Source organism: Rattus rattus, chromosome 8 (assembly GCF_011064425.1).
Source record: "Rattus rattus isolate New Zealand chromosome 8, Rrattus_CSIRO_v1, whole genome shotgun sequence".
NCBI classification, from domain to species: domain Eukaryota; kingdom Metazoa; phylum Chordata; class Mammalia; order Rodentia; family Muridae; genus Rattus; species Rattus rattus.
The window spans coordinates 90,697,345-90,715,933 of NC_046161.1; the positions used below are offsets into that span (position 1 = coordinate 90,697,345).

The 18,589-nt window shown below is 48.2% G+C and overlaps 1 protein-coding gene across 1 annotated transcript in view; it reads right to left on the reverse strand.

Moving 5' to 3' along the window:
* The window catches only part of Esyt3 (extended synaptotagmin 3), a 44,964-nt gene extending 40,415 nt beyond the window's left edge, over positions 1–4,549 (reverse strand). Inside the window, exon 1 of the mRNA XM_032910183.1 lies at positions 4,208–4,549. Within this exon, the coding sequence (XP_032766074.1) occupies positions 4,208–4,531 (324 nt within the window). The 5' untranslated portion in view covers positions 4,532–4,549. The remainder of the gene's footprint in view (positions 1–4,207) is intronic.
* Positions 4,550–18,589: the final 14,040 nt, after the last annotated feature.

Here is an 18,589-nt window from a genome sequence, read left to right on the forward strand (position 1 = left end):
GAGAGTCCTCAACCTCATGTCGTAGTACCTCTGCTTCCAGGAAGGTTTCCTGGGCTGCTGCCTGCTTTAGATCCCGCCCAGAAACACGCAACATCTTGGACCTCTGACATGTCTTGGGATAGACCGTTCTCACGGGCCTACGTGCCCACTCTGCTCAATGGTTCCTCGAGAGTAGAGACTGTGGGACACTCATGACTGTGGCTCATCCCGCAGAACTGGGCCTCACACATGGCAAGCCCTCTATAAATGTTTGGTGACTGAGCAGAGGATGAACACACAGATGTCTGAAATCCCTGTGCTGGGCTTGGAGGAAAAGGACACCTATGCTGTGTCTCACCTATTGCCCAATCCTGGCCTAGGACATTGTAAGTCCATGAAACATCACCAAGACATGGGACCGAAACACAGAGGACATGACCTAGCCTCCTCTTAGTTCCTGAGGTTAGGCCCAACTCTAAACTGGCTTGCATGACTCTTGTATGAGCTGTGAACACCTTGATAGGAAGTTCTCTCTGGTCCCACATGGCCATCAACTGCTTCGATGGCATCGACTCTGGCATCAAGCTTTGTGAACTCAGTTGAGGGTGCCCAGGCTAACTTCATTACCTTCCTCTAATCAACAGAACCATCAGTGAGGACAGACCAGGAGTGGTGGGTTCTAGGAGGGCAGCTGTGTCCGCCCACAGTAAGAATGGCTGATGGTCAGACCCAGAAAGGGCAGCAGCACTCAGGCCCTAGTTGTCTGTCTGTCTGGCTAGCAGGGTTGCGGATGAGGGACAATCCAGGGCTGCTGCTGCCTTTCCACAGCTGTCATCTTGAGTAGGTGGGTCACCTCGCTGGCTCTTGCGTTGGCATCCCCAGTTACGTGGAGGGTAAGTGAGAAAGGTTAGGGAATAGGTCTTGGGCAGGGAGTGGGTGGGGCGAAAACAGAGAAAAGCTGACTTGGGGTAGGTTCGTGGATTCTAGAAGGATTCTCCAGATGAGCTTCCCCTACAAGTTCATGATTTTCAGAGAGGTTCAGAAACCCTGAACCTGGTCTACCCTGGTGAATGCTCAGAGACGCTCAGGACTGCCTCTCCTCCCTCTTCCCATCAGCACCACTCTCCAGCAGGTCCCCAAGGGTTAACTGTCCCCAACAAGGCTGCCAGCTGATTGCTATCAGCTGGCAGTAACAAGCTGGGCTAGACCAGAAGCACAGACAGACAGCCTGCCAATGCACAGACAGACAGCCTGCCAATGTTTCCCACAGTTCTTTCCACCCTCTGCCCTGCCTCCGGCTATCTGCCTACCAACCGGCTCTCATCCCTCACATGCTCCATCAGACCAGGAGCCAGGGTAGGCAGTCACCAGTCTTCTCTCTTTACCAGGAGAGCCAAAGGAAACAGCTGATAAATAAGGCATTGTTATCAACGAGTGGCTCAGTGGATGCCTGGAAATGGGCAGACGGGTGAAGGCCCACTCCTGTGATGCTGACCTCATGGACAGTCTTGAGGTCAGAGCAAGAAGACCCCGGCTCTGAAGTCCAGTAGGTAAATACTGCAGTACTGAAGCCAGCATCCTGGAAACCACAGAGCCAGCCCAGCAAGTGCCAGGCAGAATGAGGTTTCCCGGAGGCTCTCTGTGCACCCCTCCCTCCCATCTGCTCCAGTCTCCATGGCCAGCCAACTCCAAAAAGATACATTTGCCCCAGGGACACTTGCTCATTAGTTTAACATTGGGAAAAGGCCCTCAGGAGGCTTAGGAAACTGAGAATCATAAAAGCAACAACGTTTACTGAACACCCAGCGGTGACGGCTCTGAACAAGTGCTTTATTTGGGTTGTTTGGTTGAAATAGGGTCTCTTGTGTCCTAGTATGGCCTCAAATTTGCTGTGTAGTTAAAGCTGGTCTCGAACTCCTGACCCTCTTGCCTCTACTTCTAGAGCGCTCAGACTCTCACAGGCATGTCTGCCTCTGAACTCGGGGTTTTCAAATATTCGACGCATTACAAGCAGCACATGGAAGCAGAGCTTCGGGGGTTAAGCCAATAGTATCAAGGGCTCACTACTGCTTTGCATGGTGACCTCCACACTGCAGCCTGGGCTCCCTCACTCCTTGGGTCTGTTAGTGTGTGCTCCTACTCTGAGGTAGAAAAAGAGGAAGTGAGCAGAGGGCCTCAGCTTTCCTACCTCATGGCATGAGGCTGGTCAAAAGGCCACATTTGCATCAAACTATGCTTCCTTCCCAGGGGCTCATGGGAAAGCAACCTCTTTAGATTTGTTTCTCAGGAGGCCCAGGCATGCCAGCTGTCACCAGCTCTCTACACCAGACACCACCTTAGAAGACCCCTAAACTCCACCTCACTCTAGAGGCCACAGGCAGCTACAATCAGTCTCTCCCCAGCTGCTGCTTATCGCCTCCCGCTGTGCCCACTACTACCACAGTAATTTCCTCAGGCACCTTACAAGGACTTCAGCCTTCAGAATCTGCCCCAGTCTCCCCAGTGCTTGCCTACTCTCAGCCCCATCCATCGACCCTGACCATGTTAGGCAGGCCAAGCACTCACTACTCCTCAGAGTTCTCTAGGCTGTGTTCACAAGCCTCTCTAGGCCAACAGAGCCTGACCTAACATCACTACCTTAATCCCAAAGCTTACCTAGGCCTGGTCCTCAGAGTCTGCCAACCACAGCAGCTAAGAATCCGGAAAAACCTAGGCTGAGGTAAGACCCTCTTGAGGGCAGATGACTGTGGTCTAGGGACAACCTGATGTGAAAAAGACTAAGGTGTCCATTGTAAGCCTCTGACACCCGGAAAAGAATCTCAGCAAGTTCCTGCTTCTAACTTCCCCAGGACCCCCGTAACGATTACCAATCGTGTACCCATCTCCCACCTGAGCCTGGTATCCCTGAGAGATAAAGTCCTCCTCCTGTGTGTCCCATGGCCACCTGGATCAGACCTGTTCCCATGGCTTCTACTCTAGGAACGTACTCACTAAAGTTCCACAGTGTGTACCCTTATCCGCAAGCATTGGTCCCCGCTCAACCCAAAAAACGTACTCCTGTCTGCAAAGCGTTGGTACTGATTTGATCCATACATTAGTGCTACGGGATAAACTGAACCTCCTCTACCCAAACGCACATGTTCTGTGTCCCAGTCCCTCAGAATGTGACTGCCATTTAGAGAACATCTCGACAGATTTAATTAAGTTAAAATAAGCTCATTAGAATGGATTTAAACGCCACGACTCTTATATGCAAAAGAAACACTCAGGCACAGGTACACAGAGGGAAGTCAGAAGAAGTCACCCATGGGCAGAAGAGAGAAGAGTGGCCTCAGAAGAATGGACCCGCAGATATGGTGACCTTGAACTCATCACCTACAGACTACAAGATAGTAAGTTTCTGTCGTCCAACTCACCATATCTGTGGTACTTTGCTGTGGTGGCCTTAACAAACTACCTACAGGCAAGACTCAATTTCCAAATGAGATGAATTGGCCACGCTAACATTTTCTTCTCGATCACAGACAGGTGTGGTGCGCTTAGATTCAGCTGGGTTTTAGAGTTCAGGCCACGTGCAAAACATGCAAGCCAGGGGAAATAAGGAGTCCGAGGGTCTCTGCATCATCTCCCCTGGGAGTCTGAGGTACGGCCTCAAACCGGGATCCAAACAGGGCAGGTCTATCATACACTAACCCTGGTCAATGTTTGTGTAACTTCCAATCCTAAGGATTACCCAGCGTTCTTGCACCCCACCCAAGTTGTTAAACTGTAGGGTTCTCAGGACCAGATGCCTTTGAGAAACCGTAGCCAGACCAGCCACCACCAGGAGGCGGGTCTATCTATCCCTGCACTGTGAGTGTGCGCACAGCCTGCTCAAGTCCATGGCATAAGGGAGAGGACAGTGGTCCACATAGTGTCCCGGCTAGCTCTACAGGACATTCCTGCCAGCCCTCTGCTGATAGGAACCAGAGCCCTGTCCTCCTGTCACTGCTGTATGTGTCCATATACGTGTCACGCCCTTCGCTAGTTCTTAAATCAACAGGCGGGTGGAAGAATCGCCCTCTGTTCGCCCTCCGCGAGCAACTTTGCGGAGTCCTGGACGCCCAGTTTTGATCCTGGGTGTGTCCCGCCCCCGACTCTTCTCTGAGCCTTGGCCCTTACGTGAAGCCCGGGAGTGCGCTCCAGCTCCTCCTCGGAAGCCCACAGCCCTCCTCCCAGCCCGGCTCACCCAGGCTGGCAAATGCTGGCCCCGCAGCTCGCGGCTGATGAACTCGCGCTCGTGCTCCAGGAATTCGAAGGCGGCCTCCAGGCGCCCCAGCTTCCCGCGGCGGTTCCGGCGCCACCACATCCAGAGCAGGGCTCCAAGCAGCAACCAGGTGACGCTGAGTCCCAGGTAGCCCGCCAGGTAGACCGGCGCCAGGTAGAACAGGACGCGCGCCACGAAGCTGTAGAGCTCGGGCAGTAGCTGGCCCGACAGGCGCGGTTCGGGGTCTGGCGAGCGCTGGCGTCTTTCTGGGGACGCGCTCCCGGCGCAGGGCTCCTCCGGCTGCATCTCTCTGTGGCCGTCTTGTCCTCTCCAAAAGCTTCACCCCAGCTCAGGTTGGAGCACCCCCTATGCCTGCGCACATCTGTCCTCAAGGCACGAGGACTCCGCAGCCTCGCAGCTCCTGCACTGCCAGCCTCTTCAAGCTCGGAGCTCGGTTCTACCAGCCCACGACTGCGGAATCCGGGAATAAAGCCAGCGGGTGGAGCTCTGGCAGGCGGGGAAATCCGGAAGTCTCTGCCACCAGGGGCGGGCCCAGGTGAAAAGGGGCGGGGTCAGCCCGGTGCAGCCTTAAGGGCAACCTGGGATCCCATGGTCTGGCACAGATGTCCATGTCAAAAGATGGTGTGCAGTTGTCATTTGGGGTGAGTTAAGCGTTACTCTTCACATGGACCAGCATGGATAAACATCTCCTAAAATCTGTTCCTTAGACACAGTATCATCTGGATTTTGTTCTAGGCCCTTCACAAACCAGGTCAGAATGGGGTGGACCTGACTCTGAGTATGGAACCACTAAAAATGTGCCGTCCTCCTTTTTTTTCCTTTTAAAGATTTATTTATTTTATGTATGAGTAGTACAGTGTTGCTGAAGAGGGCATCAGATCCCATTACAGATGGTTGTGAGCCACCATGTGGTTGCTGGGAATTGAACTCAGGACCTCTGGAAGAACAGTCAGTGCTCTTAACCGCTGAGCCATCTCTCCAGCCCCCATGTGCTTCTCTCTTAAGCTATTTGTTACTTACGCCATTTGGACCCAACTTCATGCACAGCCAAGATGCACTTAGGGCGCCTCCTGTACCCCTCATCCTCAGCATCGTTTTCAAACCCCTCTCTGCAGGGGAGTCGGTCCGTGCCATTCCTGGCACCATTAGACTGGAAGCTTCCAGGAGCCTGGCCGTCTTCACTCATAGTCATTTGCTCTCTCTTGGTGCACTCAGGGAGGACAAGTGACCCGTGAGTGGAAAAAGAAAGGGGAAGCCAGCCTTGAAGTGCTTGGGAATCTGTGAGCCTTCTGCTTCCGTGTAGCCCAGGCCGAACCATCAGACCAAGAGGAACGTGGCTCCGTAAAGTCAGACAGTGACTCACCTTTCGGATGGCACATATTGTAGGCACCAATACAGGAGATCACTGCAGTGACCAGTGGTGAGACAGAGTCAGTAGGAGAACAGGCTTGGTTTGGAGTAATTTCATTCTCTTCAGACAGCCAATGAAGGGCTTAGCCCCATGAACACTCAAAAGATGAGTGCATTCTCTTTCTCGAACCCTTCCCCTCTTCTCTTCTCTTCCTCCTCCCCTCTGGATAAAATTACTTGCTGCAGGAGGTTGGAGGGATGGCTACAACCAAGTTCATTTAACTCCAGCCCCAGGGAACGGCTTTGTGTACCACACACATACATATAATTTAAAATTAAGAGTAAATCTCAGAAAGCTGTTGTCGCAGTTAAGTTTTACAATAAGGGGTTTGCTCCTGAAGTCAGGACACCTGAGTCCTCCTCATCTGCTCCTGACCTCCTTGTTCTCTGGCTACCCTGGGAAATCAACAAGAGAGCCCCTCCTTCCGGTGCCTTTGAAGAGTCAACGGCAGCCAAATCTTACTAAAGTTTCTGAAAAGTCCTACAGGCAATGGCTGGTAAACGGAGTTTAGACCAATGTTTCTCCAGTTATCTACTACAGAACCCACTCCTCAAAACACTTCTCTCTTGATTGGCCCAGCTCAGTGGACGCTAACGTGAGGCTATGGGTCAAGGATTCAGAGCTGCTCTCCAGCAATGTGAGCAAAAGGGAGACTCAGCATACACAGATGGAGACATTACCTACCAGCACTCTGCTCCTCCCCCTTGTGGAATACCATACCTTCCCACCAGTGTCCAGCACTTCAGGAACAAGTCCTGGTTAAACTGACAAACTCCCTGGGGAGAGGACGAACTGCGTTCGTCATCCGTGTGCCTCCATGTTCACCAGGTCCACACCTCCTTCCCACCTGGCTGGCTGTGTTTGCACAGAGTGTGGAACATGCACACAAGAGGGAGAGGTGCTATTGCAGAGGAAGAGGTTGGTTGCGAGTGCAATGGATACTCACCAAGGCAGATGTCCACACACACCTGAGGTCACGTTTGTGCTGAGAATGTGTCTGCCATTCCTTCTCCTCACCAGGGTCTAGTTACAATGTCCCATGAAGGCTTTCTGGGGATCCATTACAGCACACCCCAGGGAGAAGCATGCCTTCAAGGGCTTGAGCCAGCAATCGTTTGAGAGGTCATCACACAGCATACCTGCTCTGCAGAGAACAGCAGCCTCCATGGTAACTGGCTACCCCCGCACTTGAGCTGCAGCCTCCTAAGAGCGGAAATCCTAACCCTTGTTGAGGGAGAACCCTCCTACGTGGAATTACCCATTACATGTGAAACCAAGTCAAAAACCACACCAGAATATGGTGAGCGCTAAGCCCGATGACTAGTGCCATGTTGGAGATTGGTTCTAATGCTTTGATTCAGTCGGGAATCTGCGAGTCCAGACGCTGAAGGTCCTTGTCCCCGATTGGTTTTTGATCAATAAAGACCAATGGCCAATGGCTGGGCGTGGGACAGGACGCTTAGAGTTGTGCAGGTAGGATGCAGAGAAGAATGGAAGAGAATTGCCATGACTCAGGGTAGAAGGATGGGATGCAGGAGCCACAGGAAATAAAGCCAACCAGACATGAGAGACTTGGGTAAGTGGTCACTGGCCACTCCTCCAATTGGGCCTGGTGTAGCAGGGGAAGGCTTAGGAGTGCCCAGACTTCAAGGTAGCCAAGGGATTTTTAAGCTTGTGTGTGTGTGCGTGTGCGTGTGCGTGTGCGTGTGCGTGTGCGTGTGTGTGTGTGTGTGTGTGTGTCTTTCAGATAGCTCCTGGGCAGGTACATGCTCATGATCTTCCATGAGCTAACAAAAATTCCCACAATAGTGCCTCTTTAATAAAAGGGGATGTTGGGGGGTGAGTGCCCGCTGTGTAGACATAAGGACCTGAGTTCAGATTCTCAACATTTATCTAAAAAGTTAGGCACAAGCAACAAGTATTTATAGCCCCACCATTGAGGGTGGGCAGACTCAGGTAAGTCCCTGAAAAAAAATCCAAAACACAAATAAATAAAATATGATATGATGAGAGTGCAGGGTGTGCTAGCACACCTGGTTTATATGGTGAGTTTCAGACCAGCAGAGAGACATAGTGAGACCCTATCTCAAAATACATACATATGTACATACATACAAGCATACATGCATGCATACATACATACATACATACATACATACATACATACATACGATGCAAATTGATGAAGGAAAACAGCCAAATTGGACCTTTTGCTTCCCCAGGCACAGAGACAGACAGACACATGCACAGGCAACCATATGCATACATGCACATACACACACACAGATAAACAACTACACACCACACACTAAACACACACACTCACACAGACATGCACATACACACACACACTCACACACATACACACATACACACACACACACACACACACACACACACACACACACACACCAGGGAAATTTGTGCATAGAGATACAGAAGGAAATGAAAAAAGGGAAGTCCCATAGAGACTAAAGTTGGAACTGGAGTGAGGTCGCTACAAATCAAGGGATGGATTTTGGCCGCCAGCAGAAGATCAGAAAAATCGAAGAAAGAGACTCTGGTTTCAGACTACCAGAGTCTTAAAACAAAATGTAAGGCAGCAATGTGTAAACTGTACAACTTTGTAACACGGTCCTCTGAATGCACAGTCAGCTTCCAACTGCCAGGGACTGGTCCAGCCATGGTAGCCTGGATGAAAGGGATTGAGAAGATGCTGTCTCTAACAGATGACACAGTAAACATGGGCAGGGAAAAGGACAACAGGTGCTGTGGTGTCAGACAGACAAGCAGCAGTAGAAGCTGCCTTGGCCAGCGTGACTTGGGAACGGTTCCTCTTGGAGCTGGGATTTGAGTTGAGAATTAAATACAGAAGACAAGTAAACATGCACAAACTACTCCACCATTTTAAAACCCTCAGAGCCTTGGGCTGGAGAGATAGCTCAGCGGTTAAGAGCACAGACTGCCCTTCCAGAGGTCCTGAGTTCAATTCCCAGCAACCACATGGTGGCTCACAACCATCTGTAATGAGATCTGATGCCCTCTTCTGGTGTACAGGCATATATTCAGCCAGAACACTGTACATAATAAATCTAAAAAAAAAAAAAAACCTCAGGACCTTGTCAAATCATCTCTCTTTGGACAGATAGATATCCACTATCCTAAGCGGAGTGTGCCATTAGCTTTACATGTGGCCTACATCACCATCAGACCTGAGTGTGACACACGATCACGTCTCAGTCAAGCCAGTCAAGCCAGGGCACCAGCCGACTCTGGAGCAGGCTGGAGAAGGGCAGTGTGCACTTGAAGGGTTAAGCCCAGGCACCTCTAGAAGTCTGAGACTGTGGAAAAGATGGACTGGGTTCTTGGCTGATCTCCTTCACGTCCTTATAATAATGGAAATTATTATAAGGCTTGAGTCATAGGGTGGCCGTGTGGGTCGAGTAAGATGTGCTTTATGTAAAGCACACTAGGCATCCCCGCCCAGCTGAGGAAGACGCCAGGGCACATTTTCCTTTCGTCTGGATTGTCTGACTTTAAAACAGGAGTGCATTTCCGTATACATCTCACAAATTTTAAATTGAGCTAAAATGCACAGAATGCACTCTGTACCCATTCAACCATTTTTGCCTGTTTTGTTTGAGATAGGCTTCTGCAGTTCTGTCTGACCTTAAACTCCCCTTGTAGCTGAAGATGAATTTGAATCCCTGATCCTCCCACTTCTACCTCCGATGGCTGGATTGCCAGAGTGCACCACCAATCAGCTCATGCCGGGCTTGTGGGAGGGTGACGGTAGGCAGCAAACCTAGGCCTGTGTGTAAGACCCTCAGCCTCAGACTTTACACGGCCTTACCTGGTGTGCAGGGCATTTGTGCTATGGTCCAGACATAAGCAGTATGCAGTCTCCACATCTCTTTTCATCTTACACACCTAAAACGTTGTACCCATTACAAAAATGAGTCCTCATCCACCCCATTGGCCAGCTCCTGGTGTTAAGTACTCTCTGTCTCTGGACTCTCACTGGGCCAGGATCCATACAACGCACTCTCTCTCCTGTGACCGTCTCATTTTGCTTAGCTTAGAGTTCACTCATACAGTACTGTGTGTCAATACATCCTTGATACCCTGTTTTGTGTTCTGAGATGGGGTTTGACGGTATAGCCCAGGCTAGCCTAAAACTACTGGGTTTAAGACATCCCCCTGCCTCAGCTTCTTGTGTAGCTGGTACTCCAGGCATGACAGCTACACTCAACTTGCCTCTCCTTCCTGCTTGATGATGATGATGATGATGATGGTGGTGATGCTGGTGGGTGGGTGGTGGTGGTGGTGATGGTGGTGGTGGGGGGGTGGTGATGGTGGTGGTGGTGGTGGTGATGTTGTTCCGGCCCTTCCTCTTTAAGGCAAATAGTAAGCTAATTATAGCGTTGGTTTCTCAACGAATACCCACCTGCCTGACTAATGTAAATTTGTTCTAGTATCTTCGATTTGGGGGAATAAAAGAACTGTTGGGGTTCTTCCGTGGCTGGGAGCAAACTTGCTTTCAAATCAGCAGCCCCAGTGACCACAGAGAATCTCTGTCCAGGGTCCTGTCACACCCAGGTGTCAGAGGAGGTCTTTCCACTTCAGGCTGTCTAGGTTTCCTTGTGTTTGCTGGTCTGAGCCTGTTACACAGCTGAGGGTTGCTCCTCAGATCCCTGCATAGCTGTTAGGATACATGATTCTGTCCCATAGAGCCCCTCAAAGCTGCAGACGCCAGTGTGGTTGGTGGTGTCCTGTGGGGAAGATCTTTGGACTCTCAGGTAATCCACACAGACACTGAGACTTAACTCTGTGGGGAAGGGGAGCTCCCAGTCACCACTATCCCCAAGTCATGAATGGTAGCATGGGGAAATCTGTGCACACTGCCCCTGCAGGGCAGGGGCCAAGTGAGAAATGGGAGCCTCTGTCTTCACTGCCCTCCTGTCAGACACAGGTTGCTCATTGCAGAAACTCTACACGTGCAGAAAGTTCCACTTTCGGCCACAGGAGCCAACCTGGCAAGCCTATAGTTCACATTCAATTGTTTAGATGTGCATAAGACGTGAAGATTTTCTTTTTATAGAATCAGTTATGCTTTCCTGTGGGACGGTAATGTAACCAGGGTTACAGAGAAAGGGTCGAGGGTGCTTCAACACTGGATACCGAAAACATGAGGTCAGCAGAAGCTGGCTACCTTCCCCCCTCCCATCCTGATGCCCTAAAGCTGGCTTCCCCACCATTGATCATAGTAATAATCTATTACCCGACAGTTATCAGGCTTCACCACTTGTTTGACTTTATAGGCCCTTCCCTCCCCGCTACAGTTTTAGGGTATGCAGATGAAGCATCTTTCAACACCGCCATCCTGGCCAATGGCATACAGCCACACAAACCAGAGACCACACAGGTCCCAGAGACCCTAGCCACTTCTCCAGGGGCATCCGTACTCCTTTTACCTCCAGTAAACTAACCAGTTCTCGGAAGCTGTTCCCAGGTCCGTTTACTGCCTGTGCACTCATCACTGACCAAGACCCTGCCTGTACTGACCGACACAGGCTAAGCGTCCCTCCCTCTAGTCCAGCTCGGTGCACCAGGGCCTGGCTACCCCAAGGGAGAAGCGGACACGGGCGATATTTTACAAATTATGAAGTTGTTTTCAAGGAATTTTTAAACCTGCCTGAGTCAAATGCACCAGCCTGTGTGTGACCATGCTATTGTTTCTTTTTACGTCTGTGGAACTGTACTGATCGTTGTTTTCTAGTCTTATAAAATCATTGTGATAGCTTCCTTTGTTTCCTTTATCAGGCTCACTGAAAGCTTTCCCAACAACCACGTTTTTACTTCCTCTCCTCTACTGCGTGTATCTCTGTGATTTGATCACACCGGCTTCTATTTTATTTCTTACTCTTACTTTCTTTGGCTGAGCTTTCTTTGCTCGTTTTTCCTTTCCTTCGTTTCTTGAGATAGAAATTGAAATAATTTTAACTTATCTTCTCTGAAGACATTTGCATTTAGAATGGTGGTCCTCCCTCTAAGCCTAGCTATGGTTGCTTCCTACAAGACTGTGACACAACTGATTGATAACATTTATTAATATTATATCATATAGCCCAATATGATACCTATACTCCTAATCCCGGCACCAGAGAAGCTGAGGCAGGAGGATCCCATATAAAAGTGTTACATGAGCTTTATTACATATTTATTATATTACTGAGTATAATTTACACTAATAATAAAGTATATATTGGTCAACTTTTACCAGTTTTAACATCTATACACTCAACAATCGTAAATCCAGATACAAGGCATATGAATCGACCCAGCGAGTCGCATATAAAGCTCATGCTCAGAGGTAAGTACCCTTCCGAATTCTTTTTAAAATTTGACCCTTCATTTATTATTCTTGTGTGTGTGGTATAGATGTATGTATATGTGGGGTGCTGTATGCTGGGTTTTGCCAACACAACCTGGGAAGAGGGAACTTAAACTGAGGGATCGTGATCATCAGATTGGCCTGTGAGCTTGTCTATACAGGCATTTTCTTGACTGCTGATTGATGTGGGAGGGTCCAGCCCTCTATGGGTGATGCTACCCCTGGGCAGGTGGCCCTGGGTTGTATAAGAAAGCAGCTGAGAGGACCAGTAAGCAGATGCACCAGGCATGATTTCCCCCTCTAACTCCAAACAGAGAATGTTTGACTGCCCCCGACAGTCATACCATTATTGCACCAACAGGGTGGCTCTCCCAGCAGGCCAGTGAGTAGAACACAGGGTCCACGGCACAGCACCTCACACAGCACCTAGAGCACTGGAAGTGTGAGTCACCAAGGAGGAAGCATCCTCTTCAGTGCCAGGTTGATTTCTTTATGCCCTGCAACAGAAGCATGCAGTGTCTTCCTCAACAGGTCCTTGCAATCTACTTCCTGTGGGCAACCAAGAGCAATGCCAATATCCTGTGTCATTTTGTGGTCCTCCGGGGCCTTCCCAGCTATGCTGGGTATCAAACCTTTGCATCTTAGGAAGTGAGACAGCACTCCTCTGTAGAATTACAGCTATGAAGTACCAACAAAGATAACTTTATGGTGGGGGATTGTCCACAACCCGGGGAACTGTACTGAAGAGTCAAAGCATTAGGAAGGCTGAGAACCGCTGCTCCGGGTAGTGAGGAGTGATTGGTTTTTCATTTTCTGTGTACTTTTCCTGCACTTTACAAGCAAAACCACATACTGTCTGTTTGAGGCGTCTGCCTTTGAGTTTGTGTGCAACCTTTTTTTATTCTTATTTTCTCTAGGGCTTTGTGTTAGGATCGTAGAACTAAATATAAGTCTCCCGACAGTTACACATATAAAGCCAGGATTTTAAGATGCTCTCTACTCTAAGCTACACCTATATGCCTATAGAACCATCCGTGGCAAAGATGGCTTCTCAGTGGGTAACGTGAAGGAACTCAGCCATCCCCACCAGCCCCCAAACCAACCCACCCCCGTGTGTGTTCCTCTCCCCTGGAAGAAATTGTGGCCACCTTTCAGAGTTCTTCAAGTCTTTCTGTTCTAAGAACAGTTTCAATTAAGTTTCATTTTAATAACGAATCTTATGCAACCCCATATCGAAATTCATAACTTCCCTCTGATTTACATTTTTCATCTCCTTTTGTACAGCCATCAGCCCAGAAGCATGCAGTGGGGACAGTGGCTTCACCTCGGTCCTAAGTGTTGTTTAGAGGGTAACTTAGCTACGATTCTCTGGAGAAATAGAACCTATCAGATACATAGAAAGTCACGATCAGAAAGTAGCTTGTGTGATTTTTGAGGCCAAGGGGTCCCATGATCTGGCATCTGCAAGCTAGGAACCCAAGAAAGCCAGGCATGCAGGTCAGTTTGAGTCTAATGTCCTGTGTACCGGAGAATGTGATTCTCTGTAAGGGGACAGAGGACAGAAGTCATAGCTCAGCGGTGAAGGAAGACTCCATTCTCCTTCATCAGTGCTTGGCTTTGTTCAGGACATCAGCGGATTGGATGGCACCAGCCACAAGGCAAAGGCCATTTGTTCTAGTCAGGGCATCGACTCCAGCCCCTCTCCCCAAATCTCCTCACAGAAGTACCCAGAGATGACATTATGGCATCCGGTGATCTCGGTACCCTGTGATCACTGACGTTAGCCACTAGCAGGGAGAGCAGAGGTGGGGAGTGTGGCTTGGTGGTCGGTGCATTTACAAGCAGGGCTCACTCACCGACCAGCATGGGTTCCCTCACAGACAGTGCATCTGCCAGGTCACAGCAGAGGCTCTCTCTCTCTGCCTCCCTGCTGTCTTAATTGCCAAGGCTGGGGAGTCCCTCAAGTATCCCCATGTTCTATGGGGTCCCCTTCCAGCCCACAGGAAACATGCAAATAGCATGACCCCTGCTTCACAAAATGTGCCACTAGACAAGAGTCTAATCAGAACTGCTTCCTGTGACCTCTGCCTGGGAGGCCCCTTCAGGACCCCATTCCTTAAGTGGAGTACTGAAGAAGAAAAGAGATGTCCATCAGGCTGAGTAGCAACAGTTTCCAGTGACCTCATGACCTCTTTTCTTCTCCAGAAGGAAGCCTCTTGGTTTCTGGTAGGGGTTACTTAAAGGCACATTAGTTGTACAAAATTGTCATCTGCGCTGTGACATTTCCATCCACGCACAGAACATACTTTGACAACCATCACTGCCCATCTCTTCCCATCCCCATCCTCTACCCCCCACCCCCATCCTCTTCTAAAATCAACACCCTCTCGTTTCAGTCTCTTTGCCTTTGTTTGTGTCTCATGGGAAAGAGCACACGAGACATTTGTCTGATTCAGACTCATTTCACTTAACATGATCACCTTCAATCCCACTTATTTTTTTGGCAAGCACTATCTTTCTTCATGGCTGAATGATACTCCATTCTGTGTGTGGCCACTCATCTGCTTTTTGTTAGTTTGTCTTTTTTTTTTTTTTTTTTTCTCGGAGCTGAGGACCGAACCCAGGGCCTTGCGCTTGCTAGGCAAGCACTCTACCACTGAGCTAAATCCCCAATCCCAGTCACTCATCTGCTGATGGACACTGAGGCTGTCTCTATAATTCATCTGTAAACCCTGCTGTAATAAATACAGGCACCTCTCTCGCAGACTGACTTTGATTCCTTTGGGAACCCAGCGGTTACATGTCCGGGTCATACATTCTATTTACAGTTTAAGGAAACTTCATGTTGATTTTCATAATGGGAGGACTAATTAAAATCCCCATTACCGGTGTATAAAGGCTCTTTTTTTTCTCCACATCTGACCGTAGTTTTGTTCTAATGGCAGCCATTTTGTCTGTGTGTGATGTAATCTCAACATAGTCGATTTTTCAAACTCATTTATTTTTATTTCACGTGCCTTAGCGCATTGGTGTTTTGCCTACGGTCATATATGGCTGTATGAGGGTGTCAGGTGCTCTGGGACTAGGGTCCCAGACAGTTTTGAGCTTCCATGTGGATGTGGTGCTGGGAATTGAACCCCGGTCTTCTGAAAGAGCAGCCGGTGCTCTTTTTTTTTTTTAAAGATTTATTTATTTATTATATAAAGTACACTGTAGCTGTCTTCAGACACACCAGAAGAGGGCATCAGATCTCATTACAGATTTGGTTGTGAGCCACCATGTGGTTGCTGGGATTTGAACTCAGGACCTTTGAAGAGCAGTCAGTGCTCTTAACCACTGAGCCATCTCTCCAGCCTCCAGCTGAGTCATCTCTCCGGTCCCCAGTTTCAATTAAAAAAATAAAAAATTCCTGATTGTCCTGTGTAGTTTTAAAATCACGTTACTGCCTTAGCCCGGGAGCCGCAGCTGCGCTATCAGCCCCTCCCAGCTCCCTTTTGTTCCTCCCAGATCAGCTCCGTGATCAGCACGTGATCAGCACGTGATCAGCTCGGTGATCAGCACCGTCAGCACTGACCTGGCTTCTCTTTCCTACCCACCCACCTTTGCTCCTGAAGGGGTTGTTACCAGCCCACTCCCGAGACCCTTGAATCCACGGATAAAAGACTCGAACACTACTCCCTTTACCATTAGAGCTTGCCTCTAGGCACAATTGCTGGGTGCAGATACCTCCTTCCTGGAAATGCGTGCCCGTATCAATTTATTATCTCCATCTCTCCCTCCGCCCTAAACTTAGTGGCTTGCATTAGCTAGCCCTGGCCAACATCCTTGTCCCACACCCCCACCCCGGAAGTGGAGGCTGCAGGCCCTAGTTGCCCCGAGACCTTACATGACTGCTGTTTTCTTCTGGTTCCAAAGCACAGCAGAAAAGCTCCTCTCAGTAAAACGTGTTTGTTCAGCCATGTGTAATGAATGATGCTTGTCTGAGGCAGGAGGATCAGAAGCAAAGACAAGGCTATAGGGGAGAGGCCTTGCCACAAACAAATGATCCAGGTCTATTGGGTTCATTCATTTACTGCTCCGATCATGCGTTTCTTTGGTATTCTACCTTTTAAATTCTTTACCTATACTGGATGAGAAGCCCTGGCAAGGATTTTTCTCCCAGTCTACAGGCTCTCTTTACTGTGTTGTTATTTCCTTTGCTTGCCCAGCAGGCCCTCTGTAAGTTGACACAACCTCATTCGTCAGTTCAATACTATTCCCCAAGCTGTGAAGGCCGGTTCCGGAAGTCACTACTGTGGCTATGCTGTGAAGGTTTCCCATGTGTGTTCCTCCTGTAGTTTCCAGGCTTCAGGTCTTGATCTACTTTGAATAGATTTATTTTAAAATGGTATCTGGTTATGTAGCTCAGGCCGGACTTTACCACATTATATGATTTATACCAGATTCAAACTTGTAGTCTCTTTGACTCAGCCTCCTGAATGTTGGAATCGCAGGAGTGTGCCACCATATCTGACTCTTAGAGCTGATTTTATACAGTGTGAGAGAGTTGGCTCCAAGTTCAGTCTTTTATACACAGAAATCCAGTTTTCCAAATACTATTTTATTAAGGTGACTGTCTTTTCTTTAATGTACTTTGGATGCCTTATTGAGAATTAGATCACTGTAGGTAAATGTTGGGTTTGTTTACGAGTTCTCTGCTCTTCTCCATGGGTCTCTGTTTGCTTTTCTGTTGCTATGATAAAACACCCCAACCAAAAGCAATTTAGGGGAGGAAAAGATTTATTTTAACTTTCATTTCTAGGTAACAGTCTACCACTAAGGGAAGTCAGGGAAGAGAGCAAGCAGGAACTGAAGCAGAAACCACAATGGGATGCTGGGTACTGCCTCATTCTCTGGCTTGCTCAGCTGGATTTCTTATATAGCTGTCAGGGATGGTGCCGCCCATGGTGGACCCTCTCACTTCAATCAATCAAGGTGATTTCTCACAGGCATGGGTACAGGCCAGCCTGATTAACACAGTTCTTCAAAGGCTGTCCCCTTTTCTCAGGTGACTCCAAATTGCATCAAGTTGTCAATAAAAGCCAATCAGTGTAGCGTCTGTTTGCACACCAGTGTCCCACTGGTTTTCCTGCTACAGCACTCTGCCATACTTCAGAAATGAGAATTACAGTATCTCCAGCATAGCTCTCTTCACTCAGTTACTTTGGCTTTTGGGATCCTTGTGCCCCGTGTGAATTTTACATTGTTCTCCAGTTCAGCAAACATTTTAGATTTTGATGGGGATCTCACTGACTATGCTAAGATCCCATTTAGCAACACAGTCATTTACACAATATTGATTCTGATATTACACACCATTCCAACTTGTCTTCCCTAACTTCTTTCTCCAATTTTTGTAGTTTTCATTATAGAAACCTTTCAGTCCACGGATTGGGTTTGCACCTTCGTTTTTTATTCTTTTTGTGGCTATTTCAATTGGTACTGTGAGACTTAATTTGATTCTCGATGGGTTTGCTATTGGTATATTTAAAAGCCACTGGATTTTTGTGTGCTAATTTCATACCTTGTTGGTTTATTGGCCTTCCTTTTAGGGTCTAAGAAGACCTTTGGTGGAATCTTTAGGTCTCACGTCACATCGTCCTTAAGTGGAGGTACCTGGCTTCTTCCTTCCTATTTCTGCGCCCTTTCTTTCCCATGATTCATTGCAGTGACTCAATATCAAGTACTTCATTGGATATTAGTGACAAAGCACAGTCATTTGTCTTGTTCCTGATCTTAAAGAACCCGATATCAAAAATATTGCTTCCAGAGTTTGCCCATTCAGCCTGATGTGGTCCACAAGTCTTCGTGGACAGCTTTAATTATGCACTGTATTAACTTTATTGATTCACATATGTTGAGTCATATCCCTGCATTTCTGATAGTTGATCTTTTTAAAATGTTAAGAGAGGATTTGTAGAAATATTGACAGAATAAAGCGTTTAGTTTGTGTGCTGTGATCTTCCTAACATATTGTTGGATCTAGCTTGCATTTCGTTGAGGATTTTCGCGTCTATCTTCAAGTCCATTGGTCTAGAGTTTCCTCCACTGTCATGTTTGGTGTTTGGTTGGTCTCAGCTTCACAGACGAAGTTTAGAAGCAACCGCTCCATTTCCAGTGTATCAGAAGCTTGGGACACATTGATGTCAGTGCTTCTTTAATGGTCCAGTCAATTTCCACAGTAAAGCTTCCATCCAGGGGTCTTCCCCAGTGAGACTTCAACTACTACATAATTTGTCATTGACCCGCTGAAGCTTTCTCCTGTCTCCTGATTGAATTTTGACAGATCATATGCATTGAAATGTATACCCTTTTCCACAGATTTTTTTCAAATTATTGGAGCATAAGTTTTCAAAATAATGTCTGAGTATTCTCTGAATTTCAGTGGTGTCTGTTGTAATAACACACACACACACACACACACACACACACACACACACACACACACACACCCTTTGTCTAATTCACACACTTCTTGCATATTCACTGGAAATAAATC